Source organism: Microtus ochrogaster, chromosome 21 (assembly GCF_000317375.1).
Source record: "Microtus ochrogaster isolate Prairie Vole_2 chromosome 21, MicOch1.0, whole genome shotgun sequence".
Lineage (NCBI taxonomy): Eukaryota > Metazoa > Chordata > Mammalia > Rodentia > Cricetidae > Microtus > Microtus ochrogaster.
Genome location: NC_022022.1, coordinates 41420980 through 41439210, shown reverse-complemented (window position 1 = coordinate 41439210; position 18231 = coordinate 41420980). Strand labels below are relative to the sequence as shown.

The window sequence follows — 18231 nt, the reverse complement described above, 5'->3', positions numbered from 1 at the left end:
CTGTGGGCTTGCTTAAACATTCCTTATGTGTTTATTTCACAAAAGTTTATTCAGGAACTCCTAGTGTGAGAATTTTGTTAGGCACTATGTGGGAGGTATACAAAGAGAATTGAATTTGGTCTCAGTCTCCCAGGACTTAGTAATGGAAACAAATGTTCATACATAAGACCTTACAATAGGTGAAAGTGTAACAGATGAATTGAAGGGAATCAACTCTTAGAAAAAATATAAAAGTGGTGTAAAAAACAAGCAAAGAATTTTTAAAAACAAATTGGGCTTTGAATTAACTTTAAATCATTATGGTAATAGTTAAGACCAAGATTGGATGTCCGGGGTGTAGTGAGGAAGAGAGGTCTGTTTGGCTGGACAGTCAGGTTCCTTGAAAAGCAGTTTAGTGGTAGATTTAGACAGGTAATAACCCAGGCTAGGGCCAGGCAGAAGGAACCTGAACAGAGATCTTATTTCCTTTCTTTATTATTCTTTACTTACACTTTATTAGATTACTTTTAAAAATTCACCTCTTTCCTAAACTTCTAGTGCTTGGTGGTGGAGTGGGTTCAATGTGTAAGTTAAGGGTTTGCAAAGCGGCCCATTAGTGACTTAAATCCCATACTTTGGGAACCAGAAAAGGAAACATGTGAGAGGCTGTTTATGCCGAGCCCATTTAACGACATCAGCCACCCCCTTCAAGATACCAGCTGTTGCCCGGGCAAGCTGCAGGCCAAACCTGAAAGCGGGTAGCCAGAGCTGGCGGGAGCTCAGATCCCTGAACTGGCGGGCCACGGTTGAGGAAGAGAGGGAGGGAGGGAGGGAGGAAACGCGAGAGGGAGGGAGGAAGAAAGAGAGGGAGGCGTGTCATGTGATCCGCTTCCCTGCTCCTTTAAGCGTCCACTGGCTGCCGAGCGGCCGCAGTCTCAGCTCTGGGCATCTGGGGAGCCCGAGCGGCTTCGCCCAGGGATTCCCGCGGGCGTCTGTGGTCTGGGTTCCATCTCCGGTGTGATATCGCACCCTTGAAGTTTTGCAGCACCAGGAAAAGAGGACAAGGAAGAAGGAGAGGGGAAGCGAAAGCATAACCTAAAACATTTATTTAAAGGAGAAAAGAAGGGGGGGGGTGCGCAAAAATGGCTGGGGCAATTATAGAAAACATGAGCACCAAGAAGCTCTGCATTGTTGGAGGGATTCTGCTGGTTTTTCAAATCGTTGCCTTTCTGGTGGGAGGCTTGATCGGTAAGTGTGAGAGCTGCAAACTTTCCCCTTTCCCTCTCTTCGGCCCTTCCCTCTTTTGCCTCTTGGGCTACTTGTTACAGTATCGCTGCCTTGCCTCTATGATCTAATTAGTCCGGCTATTGTGCTTAAGAAAGCAGAGCTCCATGGGGCTCCATGGGGCACAATCCAGTCTAGTGGCAAAGAGAAAAGGAGGGGAAAAGTTTTGGCCTAGTTTCAGTATCCACTTGAAAGGCAGGAGGGGGTGGGGGTGGATCTTAAGCATGGCGACGGATCGCGAGGAAGTGCTGGGTCGCAAAGTTGATTGCTCCCCCTGCTCTTTCCCCTCGCCGCCGCCCCCTCTTCCCTCCAGGTTCCCTCCCAATCAGCTCTGGGAGGGCAACGCAATCGACTTTATTAGGAATAACAGAATAGTCGGTAGCTGCGCCCTGTGTCAGCCGCGAGCTGTTACTGGCTCTGGCTTGTGTAAATGCATTCGGTTGTCTCGGCGAGGGACTAGGGCAGGATTTAGGGTTTCAACCCTCAGCCCTTGGTTTCCACGCCTCACCCCACCCACCTCTGGCGGGAGACTGGTGTGAGCTGAGGACTCGATCTGGGATGGAGTAGAGTGGTTTGGGAGAGAACTGATCCTCCCAGCACGAACTTGGAGAGGGCGTAGCAGAAAGCCGGTTTGAAAGGTGTTGCTTTTGCCTGTTGTCCCCTCGTCCATCTCCCCTCCCCCCACTGCTTTGAGCCCCAAGATACACTGAGTCGGAAACCTGGGGTCCTCCCCTGGCGCCAAGGAGGACGTTTCCTGCTCCCTCCTGGGCTGCCCTCAGGTGACAGCTCCCAAGCCCCAGCTACGGCGCCAGAGAGACTTTCCCGGTGCGCACTAGCCCGACCTCTTGAGCAAAAAAGGCTTCCAACGTAGCCGACCTTGTGCCTCGGAAAACTCAACTTCCTTCCACTGTCCGTCCCACCTCACATCCCTTCCTCCTCAAGATTCTGGACAACCTTGCACAAACTTCAGTGCCAACTTCGGAGCGGGCGCAGCTGGGAGGCTTGGCTTCCTTGGGGCTGACTGTTGCTCTTAGCTGGGTAGAAGAGCGCGGGCACGCTGGAAGGGGGGTCAGAGGGGGGGTTGTCTGTGCTCTTCCCGGGAGCCCTTGGGCCACGCAGGAGCTTTCCAGACCCGCCTAGAGTCATGGGCGCGGTGTTTTGCCTCTAGACTCGGGTGTGTTGGGTTCGCATTCCAGAGAGTCTGGTACTGCCAATCTTTGTAACACTGAGGCTAAGTGTTTTAAACAAAGGAGAGTGGGAGAAGCTTCAAGAAGGGAGTTCTTAGAGGAGATCCAGTATATGTTAAAACCAGAGTTTTCTAAGCCTCTGTCCTTCCGGTGGGCTAAACAGCTTTATCATTGCACACACACACACTCACACACACACACACACACACACACACACACAAACACACACGGCTAAACAGCTTTATCACTGTACACACACACACACTGCTAACAGTCTTATCACTGCACACACGTACACACACACAGTGCTAAACAGCAAACAGCTTTATCATTTGCACATACGCGGGTACGCGCGCGCGCGCGCACACACACACACACACACACACACACACACACACACACACACACACGCTTTGGCTTTTGTTTTGCTACGCCATGTAGGATCTCTTTTTCTCTGTATTGGATTTTCCAGGCTCTTAATATTTCTCTGCTGGGAGCTGTAGGCAGCAGCAGTCTAGGCGCGCTCACAGTGATTATACCGCGGTTACAATTACACCTCTTGTTTCCCTTGATGAGCAGTTGCAGTTAGATGCTATTGGATCTTGTGTGATTTCAGTGGCAGACCATAATAAAATTTCTTGCACCTTGTGCGTTCAGAATTAAATTGGCCTATTATCCTTGTCTGACCTTCCCCTTTGAGGTTTTTGCACATAGTAAGCCATTACAGTTTCCTGTCGCTGCAGGCCCACCCCCACTTCCCCACTTCACACCCCCTCCACCCTCGCAAAGCTGATGTGGGCCCACAGAGCTCTTGGTTCCTGCTGCAGGTTTCCCAGAGCTCTTCTGGAATTAGCATCTTTTCTGGAACCTCTGTTGTACAGAGGAGATTCAAGGTTCCTGTAAGTGTCTGCTGGACATTAGAATGACCAGAGTTAAAAAAGTTGTTTGTTCAGATCAGGGTTTCTCTGAAGTAAGCCCTCCCTTGGTTAGTGAAGCTTCAGCCCCCCCCCCTTCCCACCTAAATAGATTTTCCTAAATTATCAAACTACTTGGAAAAGAAACATCTCTCTCTAACATTTCTTGGATGAAGTTTTTTACATAACCTTAGTGTTTTACTTTCCTTTTCTCCCAACTGCAGTGACTGTCCTCAGTTATAGTCCTAAAACTGAACAGATTAGATTTACCCCACATTGACTATTGTTTTAGTTTTTACCTCTTCCACTTGGAGAGTAACAATTTTATTCTTAAATAAATTTAGGTAACCCAAGCTCTCTAGATGACCAAAATACAGGAAATGAATATTGACAAGAGATGCATGCTATGTTTTCCACTCAACTTCTCTATCTAATTGAAAGTAGATGAAACTGTTCAGAGTGGACCAGTAGAATCATGAAAGAACAGTTTACAGGTTAGGAAGACAAGGAAAAGATCAAAAATCTCTGCACTCAATGCCATTCCTACTTATGGGGCCAGGCACTCTGAGTATAAAGCAGTCTTCCTAAGTTAGCTGTTCCTTTTGAACTATAGCCATTGAGTTACTTTGGGATTCTTGTTTTCCCCCATGAAGAAAACATGGCATCTCAGGGAAGGAGAATCTTGTAGGAAAGCCCCTCATTGGACATACACGACACACACAAAACAAAAGTATGAATCCCCTAAGCAGCCATAGCAAATCATGAATTTCAAAGTGACCACGCAAGTCACTTAACTAATAGGCTTTTCTCCTTACTAGTAGATAAATGAGTTTGAGATCCTTTTCATCTCTAATTGTATAATTCTTTTAGTATTCAGAGTTTTATGTGACATTTGGGCTAATATTCAATTGTAGTCTCATAAAATCAAGGGGATTTTTTTTAAGTAGCTATAAAAACAAAAGAAGGAATTGGGCTTTGATTTAGTTTAAATCTATATCTTAAAGGCCTTTTTACTTAGCTTATTTACTTGTTTTCTGGTTGGCTTTGTGTGTTTTCCTTGTGACAGTGTCTATATATTGTTGAACTTTTGATGGAATTTTTTACAAACTGGCTCTCTAAGGAATATCTTACATGGTAGAAAATGGTAGATTTATAAATTCAGTGGTTTATGTTCTTGTTAAAGCTTTGAGATACTATAAAATTAAGCATCTGTTATTTTATACATTTAGAAAAATTACTAAGTGACTAGCTGTTTTTTAATTTTAATCCAAGAATCCTAAAAAGAAAATAAAATATTTTTTCTTTTCAATATTTTAATATTTCAAATAATGTATTTGAAAGGTATAGCTTAATTTTACCCTTCTGAAAATCAAGCCTAAAAAAATACTGAAATATTTTTCCTTTGGTTTTATATTTGATGAATTTAGTTCATGGAGAAACAGCTGTAGGGGTGATGGAAGGGTTGTAAAGACCATGTGTCACGAAACAAGAGCACAGCCCACTAAAAATCATGAACTTGAGCATCTGGCCCATCATGTGTAGTTTGTTCAGCTTCTGATTAATCTTTTCTGGAGATAATAACATTTGAAGAATCATGTCACTGTTTCACCTATTCTAAAATCAGGAAGAAAGCAGAGATACCTACTGAATAGAATGGCTAAATTGTTTTAAACAAATCCACAAATAAGAAAATTTCAAAATTAAATTGCAAGTAAAAATAACCAAATCACTTGTTATAATTTCTTTGGGAAGAAGCACTGTTTTTGTGAGTACCCCCATTAAATGCTGAAGACATACAATACAAATAGACATATACATGTAACACAGTTTTTCAAACAGGCCTGTCAAGGATGCAGAACTCTCTATCATGCCGTCATTAAGTGGAAATTGTTGTGGTTCTTGGTTGTTATTCATTTGAAAGTTGTAGGAATTTGAGAAATTGAATGAAATCATGGTTGATACAGGGTTACACAATTGTCAGTATATTAGATTTTAATTTCTCTGTATTGCATTTTATTGTGTTTTAATGTACTCATAATGTAATCCTGAAGAATGTAGGTATCTGGTGAGAATCTTTTGTTTGTTTTGCTTTTTTTTTCAAAGTATTTTGCACCCCAGGCTGGTTTTGAATTCATTGGCTGAGGATGATCCCTAACTTCTGATTCTCCTTCCTCCACGTCCCCAATTCTGGGATTGCAGTTATGGCTCCCCACACCAAGCTATGTCTTGTGAGAATCTTGGAAAAGTACTAATTGGTTTTTGACTGATACTGGTCATATTTTTCTATATTTGATCATGGTTTTTATTTTGCAAAATTACATACCTGATCAAACTATACTTTTTCATTCTTTTTGTTACCTCCTAGAGAAATCAAACTACTGTGATTTATGTAAATCTTATGTAATCTCATAAATTCACTTAGAGTAATCATTTTTTTATTATTAAAATAATATTTGATTTAGCAAGCTAAACCTCTTGATTATTACAATAAGACAATGCTTATGATAATGCTCTAATTGTTTTCTGGTTTGCTTAGTACCATCCAGCCTTGTTGTGCAATTTTTCTTTCCCTAGTAAAGTGAGAAATATTTCCTTGAGTAATTACAAATAGTTTTGTGGTGTTTACAAATCCTCCGCCTATAACCCTGCCTTATCTAGTAGACATTTTACTTTTATTTTTACATTTTTTACATTATTATTTTTCACACTGTTTCTTTATTTTTGCTTGTTTTTAAGACAGGATCTCACTATGTATACCTGTCTGGCATGAAGCTCTGTATGCAGACCAGGACACATAGATAGATCTGCCTAGCTCTTGCTTCCTAAGTGTTAAACCTAAAGGCATATGTTTTCATTTTTGGCCACCTTTATTGTTAAATATGTACTGACTGAGGAAAGATTCATACCTATCTCCCTCATAGAGTGGTTTTATAGAATGTCTTTAGCTCAAAACTTAGGTGTACCACTGACCTAATGTCCAAAGTGATTTATTGGGGCCCACGGTGTGCTCAGGACAGGGCTGTGTGCTGTCTGGGGATTGTTTAGAGAGGACTTAGAGCCTCAGTAAATTAGGGGAGTCACAGGGAGACCCACAGAAAGTTTCTTATGATGAGGTTTTTCAGAACCATTTATTTATTGATAATTTGAGAACATACAAAATTGGAAGCTATGCTGTTCAGCAAATTATTAGCTAATATTTCTTCCTGAAATAAGTGACAGAATAAAATATTCTGTTGAACATGCATTGAATGTACACCTTGTGCCAGATTTTGTATAATTTAATCCACAAAAATCATGTTAATGATATCACAATTAAAAAAATTTTGTGTGTGTATTTGTATTTGTGTGCCTATCTCATAGGACAACCAACTCAGAAGAGTTGGTTCTATCCTACCGTGTAGGCCCCAGGGATTAAACTCTTGTTGTCAGAATTAGTAGCAAACACCTTTACCTCCTGAACTTTTTCAATGGGTTATCATTGATATTTTTGTACTCACTTTATCATTATTATATAAGTAAATCAAGATGCAAACAGTTCTAACAAAATTTTTCAAGATTAACTGTCTCAGTCAAGCATGGAAGTAGATTCCAGTAACTCTGATATCACAAACCAGAGTTAAATGATCCTATCTAAATCATGACTTCTGGGTCTCAGTAGAAATGATTTTGATACAGAGAGGTATAATAAGGAGCAGGAAACTATAACTGATTTCTCATTGTTAGTTATTGAATGACATGGAAGAGAAGAATAATCTCTAGATGATAAAGGCATTCTAATTGTAGTGCCAAAGCAGTATCTTAACAAGAAAAAGGGAGGGTATCCTTTGAAAAAAAAATCAAACACTATTTTTACTTTCTTACAAGTTTCATCCAGCCACCATAATTGTACGAATCATCCAATTGTCTGAGCAGCCTGGTTCATTAATCAGGAAGAAATATTAGTTGTTTTTATTCTACCTAGCTCTGAGTTTGATATATTTATGTGGTTCTATAAGTTTGGACTTCTCAAAGGAAGATAAGAGAAAGAATCACTGGAGACTGGTGATGCTTTGGGAAGGTGTGGATGGCAGTAATGGGAACAGTTGAAACTTAAAAAAATTTTCCAGAGAGGGGGGAGGGCCTTGGACTTCCCACAGGGCAGGGTACCCTGCCCTCTCTTAGAAGGGGGTGGAGGGTGAGTGGGAGAGCCGGAGGGAAGTGGGAGGAGGGGAGGAAGTGGAAATTTTGATTGGTATTATTTACAAAGTAATAAAAAAATTATCAGGGAAAAAAAATCCTTCCAAAATGTCAACATACAAAAGCAGTAGTTCTTAGGAGTAGCCATGTAGACACCATGAAAGGTACATTTTATTCTTGGAGAAAATGCTAATATATATATTTTTTTAATACATGGAAAACATTGAAGCTCTTAGTTTTCATAGAAACTCCAACAGATTTACATAGTCATATTATATTCACTTGGTTAGATCTCCCCTCTGAGACTTGTTGATGGTAGCCTAAAGGGACAAGTAAGGCAGATACAGGTAGTTCCAAAGTATCTGATGGCAATGGGAGGACAGGACTTTAAGATCAAACAAACTGAAAAGATTATTAAATCATGAGAAAGAAGACACTTCATAATTCAGAATTAAAAATATGCTGAGACTCTTTTGCTTCTTTTCTATGGTTTTCCCAACTTCTTCAACACTCCTCCACATTCTTTTCCTAATACAGTTTTATAAAAGAACAAAAGTAAGAATCATGTGAATGTCTGACCAGGAGCAGGTACTTGCTTTTCTGTAATTGTTGCCTTTTGGGTGACCATGTAAAATAATTTAGATTGATTCAATGATCATTATAATCCACATTGACAGTACTGCTACTTTCTTGAATATTTAGTTCAGTCTCAGAACTATTTTTTTTTGTTTTTTTTTTAAATATTTATTTATTATTTATACAGTATTCTGTCTGCTTGTATGCCTGCAGGCCAGTAGAGGGCACCAGACCTCATTCCAGATGGTTGTGAGCCACCATGCGGTTGCTGGGAATTGAACTCAGGACCTTTGGAAGAGCAGGCAATGCTCTTAACCTCTGAGCCATCTCTCCAGCCCCCAGTCTCAGAACTATTTAAGATTTTTTTTTCTTAAACTTAATTGTTAGTGTTTATGTCTTTTAAAATTGACCTTTTGCTTTGTTTAGAAGTTAACAATTTCAGAAAACCAGAGGACTAAGAAAATTAAAGATTTTTTTTACAAATGTCTTTTAATTTTCCACCAGTATAATTGCTGTCTGGAATGACTTATTTTTCACCCCCCCCCCCCTTTTTTTTTTTTGACAGGGTTTTTCTGTGTAACAACTCTGGCTATTCTGGAAGTCACTTTGTAGACCAGACTGACCTTGAACTCACAGAGATCTACCTGCCTCTGCCTTCCTAGTGCTGGAACTAAAGTTGTACCACCATTACCTGGGTTTAGGCTGTTTTCTAATATAATTTTCCGCCATGAAAGTGTTCAATCAATAGTATATACCAAGAAGTACATTGCTGTATGTGCACATTAGAATTTGTATTTTTCTTTAAACGTAAGTATTTATTGATTCTATGAGAATTTCACATCATGTACTCCAGTCTTCCTCTCCTCCCACCCTCCCATAACCACCCCTCACACCTGCTGTATACCCCCCAAAAGAACTCTCTTCAAGTTAATGAAAAACAAAAACCAAACAAAACACATTGCTCCTCCATTTTTTTCCAGCACCTTTTCTTTCATTCTAGTGGTATCTATGTCACACAGTATACACCCTTTAGTCCAAACAGCCCCACCCCCATAATGTTCATTGTAATGAGTCAAAGTGTGGTTCAAGGCCTCTGGCATACCATCATCACTGGACCGTCACTGAAACTCCCTTCAGATATCCTGCTGTTGCCCTGAGTAATGGAGATCCTGTGGCTATAGTTCCACAGGACCAGTCTAAGGAACTCTTTTGAAGCTATCCTTTATTGAATCATAAGCCATGTTCTTAATGGGGGATGCTGCTTTTCTCCCCCTGTTCCTTCCATTTCTTTCTTTTTTTGTCTTTTTTGTTTTTCCATTTTCCTTCCATTTCTAAGAAACAGAGGGGCAAGGGTGAGGTTCCACACAAAAGAAATATGACATAAAAGCTCAATCTCCTTTTTTGGCTCATGTCCCTTCCTCAAGTTAAGCATTTTGATTGCTAACTGAGTACCAAAATGACTTAGTCTAAACAAATGACTCTAGTACCTGACACTTAGCAATCCTCATACCAGCACTGTGATTGTGACTATGCTTATAAGCCATGCTGGGTAGGGGTAAGCCTGACAAACTCACATGCTTTCTTGGTGACATGGCCTCATGAAGCTAAGGGATATGAGCATTACAGAAAACTTGGGAAATGAGTACTGAAGAGTACCCTTTGTCTTTAGCCGGTACAACAGATATTGAATGTGGATATTGCAGGAGATGATAGCAGCATGTGTCCCAGTAAAAGGAAATTTAAGGCCTCTGCAAACATCCCTTCAGCTAGGCTGTATTTCTCACACCTACTTTTTTCTGGTACCACTCATTTCCCCACACTGAGCTAAGTCCTTCCATCTCCATGCCCATTTAAATCCTTTCAAGTTTCTGCTTTCAAGTTTTTCTCCTTCCTGTTGTATGCTTTTAATATTCTCAGAAAAAAGAATGATCTTTTTCTTTTTTTAATTTTTAAACTGGTTCATGCAAATTATAGGACTTTCTTAAACGTCCAGCTAATTCTCTTGCATAGCGGAGGGGCTTTATCCACAAATGCATATGTCTAATAAAGCAGAGAGATTTAAAAGGGAAGATCAAGCCTACTATATTAGTTTTGGCGAAGCATTAAAATTTTCCTTTAGAAAAAAGGCAATTGATCTGAAATTGGTTGGCTCAGTGTTTTTCAAGTTCTACATTAATAAAGTCAGTCTAATGAATTGTATGTAAATTCTTCCTTTGTCTTTTATTTTCTTGAACGAAGCAGTCATGAAGCAACATGTAATTTAGTTAACATGATATCAACTTTCAGTCTCTCTTTACTTAGCAGGTTTGCCTTCAGGTTATCACAACTAAGAAGTGGCTCCAACTTTGTTAAATCTAGCCTTCTCTCAAGGCAAGCATGCATTTTTGAGGTCCAGTTTCTTTTAATCTGCTTCTCAACATGTTTTATGTTGTCCCTTAGGCTCTAACTTGCCCTGAGTAGAATGCCTCTAATGGGAAAGACACACCCCCACATTCCTTTCTTTGCTCTGTTCTCTTAAGCTGATTCTGTCCTATGTGAACCAGGTTCCTGCTTTAGCTTTGCAATTCTAACTGCCTAAGCAGTTAGAGATAAATTCTTGAGCGATCTATGAACAAACTCCTAAAACTTACAGAACATGTCTCTACTTGGAAAAGATCAGATTCTTCATATTGTTGGAGGACAGGGAAGGCAGCTACAGAAAACTGTTAGACCTGAGATATCTTTATTTGTTTCAACCTCTGGCTGCATAGAACCTTCAGGTTCCTAAGAGAACAGGTCTGTTGAGACGCTGGCACCACTCTTTGTACATGCTCAGGCAGAGCAGAGTTTCTCTCTAAAAGACATGGTATTTCTGTGTAATAGCTGATGAAAATAAAGAAAGCAAAAAAGAGATAATTTGTTGAGTGAGATAATTTAATGAGTGAGCATGATTGTCTTTAAATTAGCATTTGTTCCCCTTGTTCTTTTCTCATTTCTCCTTTCTTTTTTTTTTCACAGACACCAAAAATCCTTTCATTACTTTCTTCTCTTACTCCACTCACTCAAGAAAATGAATTTTATGAGAATGATGAATATGTTCAAGATTCTGATAAAAACCATGGTTAGCGTATCTATGAGACAGTAGCTACTTATACCCACTCTTTCTAAGTAAGCCATTAATTCCTCATTAGTAAGAGCTTTTAAAATTTGGTTGATTACTTGGGTGTATTGAATGATTCTTGAGAAATAGCTATTCTATAAAACAGCAGCATGGTAGCTAAAGGTTTTTCATGTGATATTTTTTGTTTACTGAAAGCCTGATTGCTCTGGAATATTACTTTATGCAAAGATGTGTTGCATTTGTTTATGTTGTGAAATATTATTTTAACTATATGAAGGTGAGTTAAATTTGTTTATGTTGAATTTCTTAAACTAGGCAAAGATGTGTTACATTTTTGTGTGGTTTTTAATTATGTAAAGATGTGTTCTTGTTTCACTTTGCCTGTCTAAAGCACCTGATTGGTCTAATAAAAAACTGAATGGCTAACAGCTACACAGTAAAGGGATAGGTGGGGCTTCTGGGCAGAGGGAATAAGTGAGAAGAAAGAGGAAAGGAGAGAAAAAGGAAGAAAGAGTGGGAGATGCCCGGAGCTTGCCAGTCAGTCAGACACAGAGTAGGACATACAGAATGAAAGGTTAACTCATACATGAAGAGAAAAAGGTGAATATAAATTATAAGAGCTAGTGACATAAGGATAAGCTAAGGCTGAACATTCATAATAAATAATAAGTTTTTATGTCCTGATTTGGGAGCTGGTGGGTGGCCCAAATGAAAGTCAGCTACACTGGGTAGTAAAAGCCTTTATCTCAGCACTCAAGAAGCTAATGCAGAAGGATCACTGTTAATTGGGCAGTGACTTCAAGGCTAGCTTTAGCAATTTATGAGATGCTGTCTCAAGTGAAAAGAGAGCCAGGTGTGGTGGTACACGCCTTTAATCCCAGCACTTAGGAAGGCAGAGGCAGGTGGATCTCTGTGAGTTCGAGGCCAGCTTGTTCTCCAGAGTGAGTTCCAAGATAGCTAAGTATATGTGTATATAATACACACACACACACACACACACACACACACACACACACACACACACATATATATTATAAGAAAATAAAACAAAATGCAGTAATACTCCTGTTCAAAGTTTTTCAAGTTCTAGGATTTTATTGTAGCAACCAGTGGTAGTGATCTGATTTATCTGTTATCACACTCCCTCTGAAATGTAGGCAAAACTTTAATATGTTGTAAGTCTCAGTTTCTTTATCTAAAGAATTTATAAGCAGAACATGGAATTTAAATGAGTATAACTTACACATTTGTTCCATGTGTGCCTTCTCATAGGCATTACAGGACTCACTTTCTGAAATTCACATTTCTGTATTAGAAGTTACCACTAAGTACATGCTTAGCAACACATGTATACGTTTGTGTTCATCCTGTGTTTTTGCTTTTCAGTGGGTTAGGTACTACTGGAAACTCAACAATACTGCTTTTTTCTTGGCATAGTCTGTGCTAACCAATAGCTCGAGAAGTATACCATCCACATATTTGATAATCACAGTAGTTCATTTATCTTTGGGCTCAGTTTTTATTAATAGTTTTCTCAAGATTTAATTTGAATCTTAAATATTTTCCTTTTAATATTCTGGTTTGGGGTTGGGGAGATAGCTTAGACAAGGCTCTGAGTTAAATCCTTGACACTGCCCTCAAAATCTAAAAGCATGGCTGTTCATAGCATAGGTAAGACTAGGTAACAAATTTTAAAGAAATTTTACTTACATGTTCTATCTCTTGTTACAATACACGCCTTAGCTGCTCTTTTGTTTTACAATATAAAACTGAAGTCATTATCCATATGACATTTTCCTCTTCCAAATGCATAATATATGATAGAGATTTTTGAATATCAGATTTGAGGGAAAATGATGATCTTTTACTAATTCATATCAGCTATCGGAGTATTAACTACAACTATAGAGCTGTATTGTCAGGATTTTTTGTGGCAGTAGAGGCATGTGCATGCTATGTAAGCACTCTACCAGTATACATCTCTGTCACCATCTGAATTCTAAAATAAGAATAGTATAATTATAATATATAAGAAACTATAAAACTATAAATTCTATGTTGATGTGCAGTTTTATCATAGTCAAGTACAATATGGGTACCAGGAATATGGTTGAAGAAATTGCATGTGCAAGGATATCAAAAATGTTCATTAAGGTCCACCATAAATTTTGAAGTGTTGTATGCCAGGCTGTACTTTAATGTTTAAATGAAAATAAGACTATTATTTTTCTCTTGAACATGTTAAAAATAGTTTATGCATACCCTCATGGTATATATGCTTGGTTGGATATGAATAAACTTGTACCATTTTTGAAGTTGAAAGGGGACCTCTCTAATATTGTGGAAATCAAGGCCCAGAGGAGACCAAGGGACAGCATATAGTTTGATCTAAGCTTCCCAGTCACTGTTCATGGTCATTCCCTCTTGTTTATGTGTTTTTAGCTTTTATTGGTCATAAACATAGATAATTGGCTGTGATTGCTTGCCCATACTTCACAATTAAATATAAAAGTAATATGCTCTATTGCATATATTTCCAAAGTTTTAATAATCAAATAGAGATGCTGAGTGATAGTGGAAAACTTGTGATTTATTGTGTTTACAAAGCAAATATATTTCTTCTGCTTCACTAGGACTGTTTGGAGAGACTTATTTTAGATGAATTTCTTCTTCTTCATGATGACTGTTCTGAAAGGACTCATTTTAGAGCCCCACAGTTTGACTACAAACTTTTAAAAATGGGAATTCATTTTTCTACTTTTCTAAACATTTTGCATACATATAGTTGTTCTTTGAGACTGAAAGGTTAGATTTAAATAGGAGCTTAAATTTTAAACTTATTTATTTATCATGTTAGAGATAGAACCTATTCTCTAGGAATGCTAAGCAAGGATTTCACCTGTAAATCATAACCAAGAAGGTGTGGGTTCAAATCCTGGCTCTACCATGTGCCTGTTATGCAACCTTGAATAATCACTTAATCCAAGTCTGAGAGTATTCTTTAAAGACAGTTAAGTAGGACTCTCCAGGCTTATCTCATAAAATTAAATAAGATGCTAAAGACTTTAGTATCGGGTCTGTCAAATACTGAATCCTTAAAATTAAACAATGATTATTTTGTTTTTTGGGTCCTGGGGAAGCTGTTCTAAAGATCCTTAAGATGTGGATCATATTCAAACTGTTGGTTTGAGTTAAAATCTTGTGATAGGAAATAAGTTTTCTGTCTCCTTAGGAACATAACAATCTTAAGGGAATTAAAAATAATAAAAATAGAAAAAGGAAATCTTTCTGAAATTCTTTTTAATGCAACAATTTTGTTTAAATTTTACTTTTTTTCACCTCTGGTTCCTAAAATGCAAAGTCTCACTAAGTAGAGACACTCAACAGAGGCTTTCTGTTTTCTTTCTGCCAGCTGCACATTTACTTTAGAAATTTAGCAATTCCTCCTCTTTCCTTCAAACTCTGTTCTACTACTTAACTCAAGATTGCTATTGAGCTATTGAACCATGGGAAATTCATTTTCAAAATCTGCTTAATTGCTGTGAGACTTTAATTTGTTCTGGATGATGGTGCTAATGTCTGGGAACTGGGACTGAAGCCCTCCGAAGTTGTTAATTTAATCAACCGCTGTGCCCTTGCCTAATGAAGGGGCACCAGATCCTCCTTACAAAGAGGCCGGGTCCCTCCTGACCACCTCGTTCATGATGAATAACAGAGGCCCCACAGTCAGGTTGAGCACTTGGGGCAAATTATCAGAATGTCAGTCCCCATTATCTGAAATCCTGGGCTGAGAATCCCCAAATAATTATTGAGTAGATTTTATATAGGAATTTAAAGTTTTCAAGGTAGGGATTCTTGTGTGCTTGTGTTCACACCTGATAATCTGAAAAATTCTTGAATCATTAAGGTTCTGTGCAGCTGGTCTATAATCTGTAAGATCATAAACATCACCTCAGACTGCAGAGATGCCTGTTAACCACTCAAGTTTTCCATGGCAAGACGGGTGAATGCTTGCTCTGGCCTCATGATAAATTAGCTTGTTTATTCCTCTTCTGCTTATTTCTATCCTGCTGTTGGTTAGTGTAATGAAGCAGAAGCCTATTGTGTATGTTCATTGGGTAGCAATCCTCTGGCACCAAAAAGGGTAATTGAGTAGAAAGGCGGATGCTGTTGGTGCATGGGAGAAGCTAACACCACATGAGGTCACCAGGCTTCCAGCTTTAACCAATGTGGACACAATGCAATTGAGATTCTGAAAAGGGTTTGTTTATAGTGTGAGAGTAAGGGTCAGTAGTTAATTTGAAATGCTGTAGGTGTGTTTTCCTTGAACCAAGAAGGTATAGAGCATGTGTCATGGAAGATTGTAAATATCCGCAAGGGGCGGAGGATAGACTTGGGAGGAATTTAAGACAAAAGCATACTTAAAAATTCTAGTATACTTATTGTGTACTATCCATGTTTTCTTAAAAGTTTTACTTTCTTGAAAGTAAGTTCACTGTAGAAAAAAATACTATAAATCTGTGGTTTAGAGCCACAGTTCTACCAAGAAATAACCATTTTTAAAAGCAGGAGTTTCTCAAATGCAAAGCTATTGGAGTCATGTAAAATATTACTATTACTCTAACAAATGCTCACATGCAGAATGTCTTCTAAGATTTTTAATTGTCCTGACTTTAATGTGATAATATGGAAACCATTATCCCTGTATTTGTTTCTAGTGTAGGATTTTTGCCCTATTTAAGTGTCTTTGCTTGGCATATCTGTCCTTTAAATTTTTCTTTGGTATTAATTTCATTATTTAATTACCTGTTTTAATTATAGAATTGTGCTTTATAATTACTCTTCAGAGAACTTCCCCCTAGATTATAGGGAAATGTTATAAGCAAACATTTTGTTTTCAGAAATAACAATAGAAAAAAAAATGGAGGTAATCCAGAAACCAAACGTTTGTCGTGACCTTTATCATGCTTTGTAGAGTGTATGTTAAGTCTAGGACATGCATTTGATATTCCTGATTCCTTACATTGGTAGACAGCTTTTATCCTTTTTCAAAGTGCTTTTGTAGAAATCACCTCATTTGATCTTGACAAAATTCCAAGATAGGCCATTTCACCAAGGATCTTCACAATTAAAGTCATGGAAACTGAGAAAAGAATTATGTTTATGGTGTGTTTTGTTTGGGAAAGCACTAGATTTGTGGTGATTAAAACTTGGAAATTTGGAATCTTATTTGCTACATGGTAACAGGTGTAAGAAGAGTAAAAAGGCATAGTTGTATTTTTTAACATAGAATTATTTGTTCTAAAAATTGCCATATATGACTTCTGAGCTTTCTTCTAGGAGAAGTAAATGCTCTCTATAGTCGTTTGTTTGTTTGTTTGTTTGGTTTTTTTTTTTTTGGTCTTTTTCCATCCAACTCATAGTTACTTCAGTGAAAGAATTGTTGGATGTCTCTTTAAGTATTGTTTTGATAAGCTGTAATCTGTTCAGGTCATTGGTGTTTTTTTATTTTTTTTCTGTTTCCCCAAGCAGAATTTAGTTTTTTTAGGTATTTTGGTAAATTTTAAAGGAGGAGCCAGAAAATGTTCTCAAAAAAAAGGGCCAAGCCAATTGACTAGCTTTTTCTGAAGTTTGGTCACCTACAGTATTAACTCTTCTGTGACATGCATTTTTCTTAACTATACTATACCAATAGATGGTTATTTGGGTGTTACTATGATGTGTCACAGAATATCACAATTGAATTATTCAATGTTCTTTGATTTGAGTTTTCAATATTTTTAGACTAGAAACTATTATAAAATATTTCTAAAACTCTTATAGTTAAACTCTTATCTACATGTTTATTATTTGCAATTTCAAATCTGTGGATTTACCTTTAAAGATCGATGATCAGTGACAATCACCATATAACCAACTAGCTAAATCTAGGCGTGTACAACTCCATGCTTCTTGTCTAGAATTGGGCATTTTTTTTTAAAGTTTTTGTTAATGTGCTGAGTATATCTTCCTTTTTTTTAAAAAAATAATTCTCTAGTTAAATTTTATGGTTAAATATGAAGGTTTTGTTTATTTTTATGTCTTTTTTTTTACTTATTTTGTTTTTAATGGGTAGCAGAGACTCTCAGTTGAGAAATTACTAGGATCAGATTAGCCTGTGGACCTGTCTGTGTGAGAGTTCACTTGATTGTTAATTGATAAAGAAGGCCAAGTCCACTGTAGGCAGCACCATTCCCTGAGCAGATGGTTATAGGCTATATAAGAAAGCTAACTAAGCATAGGTCTATAAGTGAGCCAGTAAGCAGCATTATTCCATGATTTCTGCTTGACTGATTTCCTTCAATGACAGACTGTAACCTATGAACTGAATTAAACCCCTTCTTTCCTCAGTTGCCTTTGATCAGAGTGTTTTGTCATAGAAACAGAAGTTAAAAACTAGAACACTGGAGGTGGTGCCATCCCTGTGCTCAACCTGTTTTCATAGCAGGACTCTGAATTCTTTTTTTGGCACTTCCCCCCCCCCCACTCATTCCATATGGCTTCAGCTATTATTTACTTTTGGTTTAAGTGATAAATATGTAGCCAAGCCAAGTCTAGCTACCATGAATGCATGGCTGAAATTTACCTAATCAAGTGAATTCTAAGACCTTGGTGGAAACCACCAAGAAGAGATATCTTTTTTTTCCTCTTTTTTCTTTGTTGGAGTCTAATTAAATGCAGGGTAGAATTTAATCATGGAAAGAAATGAAACCTCTTGACATATTTTAACTTCTCAAAACAACCATTTAAAGATCACTCAGTGTGAACCATACTAAATGAGAGATAGGTTTTTTCTTTCTTCCTATTTCCTCCCTTTTCTGCCTTCTTTCTTCCTTCCCTTTGAGGGAGTCTTACTATGTAATGCAGACTGCCTCATGTTGAAATAATAGCGGTGAGGCTGCGTCCCTGCACCCGGCCGCCCGCTCGGCTAGCTTTACCCGAAATAATTACACAGAAACTGTATTCTTTTAAACAC

The 18231-nt window shown here is 38.1% G+C and overlaps 1 protein-coding gene across 1 annotated transcript in view; it reads left to right on the top strand.

The window, feature by feature from the left end:
- Positions 1 to 897: 897 nt before the first annotated feature.
- Positions 898 to 18231, top strand: part of Wls (wntless Wnt ligand secretion mediator) — a 97612-nt gene continuing 80278 nt past the window's right edge. The window contains exon 1 of the mRNA XM_005357440.2: positions 898 to 1227. Within this exon, the coding sequence (XP_005357497.1) occupies positions 1122 to 1227 (106 nt within the window). The 5' untranslated portion in view covers positions 898 to 1121. The remainder of the gene's footprint in view (positions 1228 to 18231) is intronic.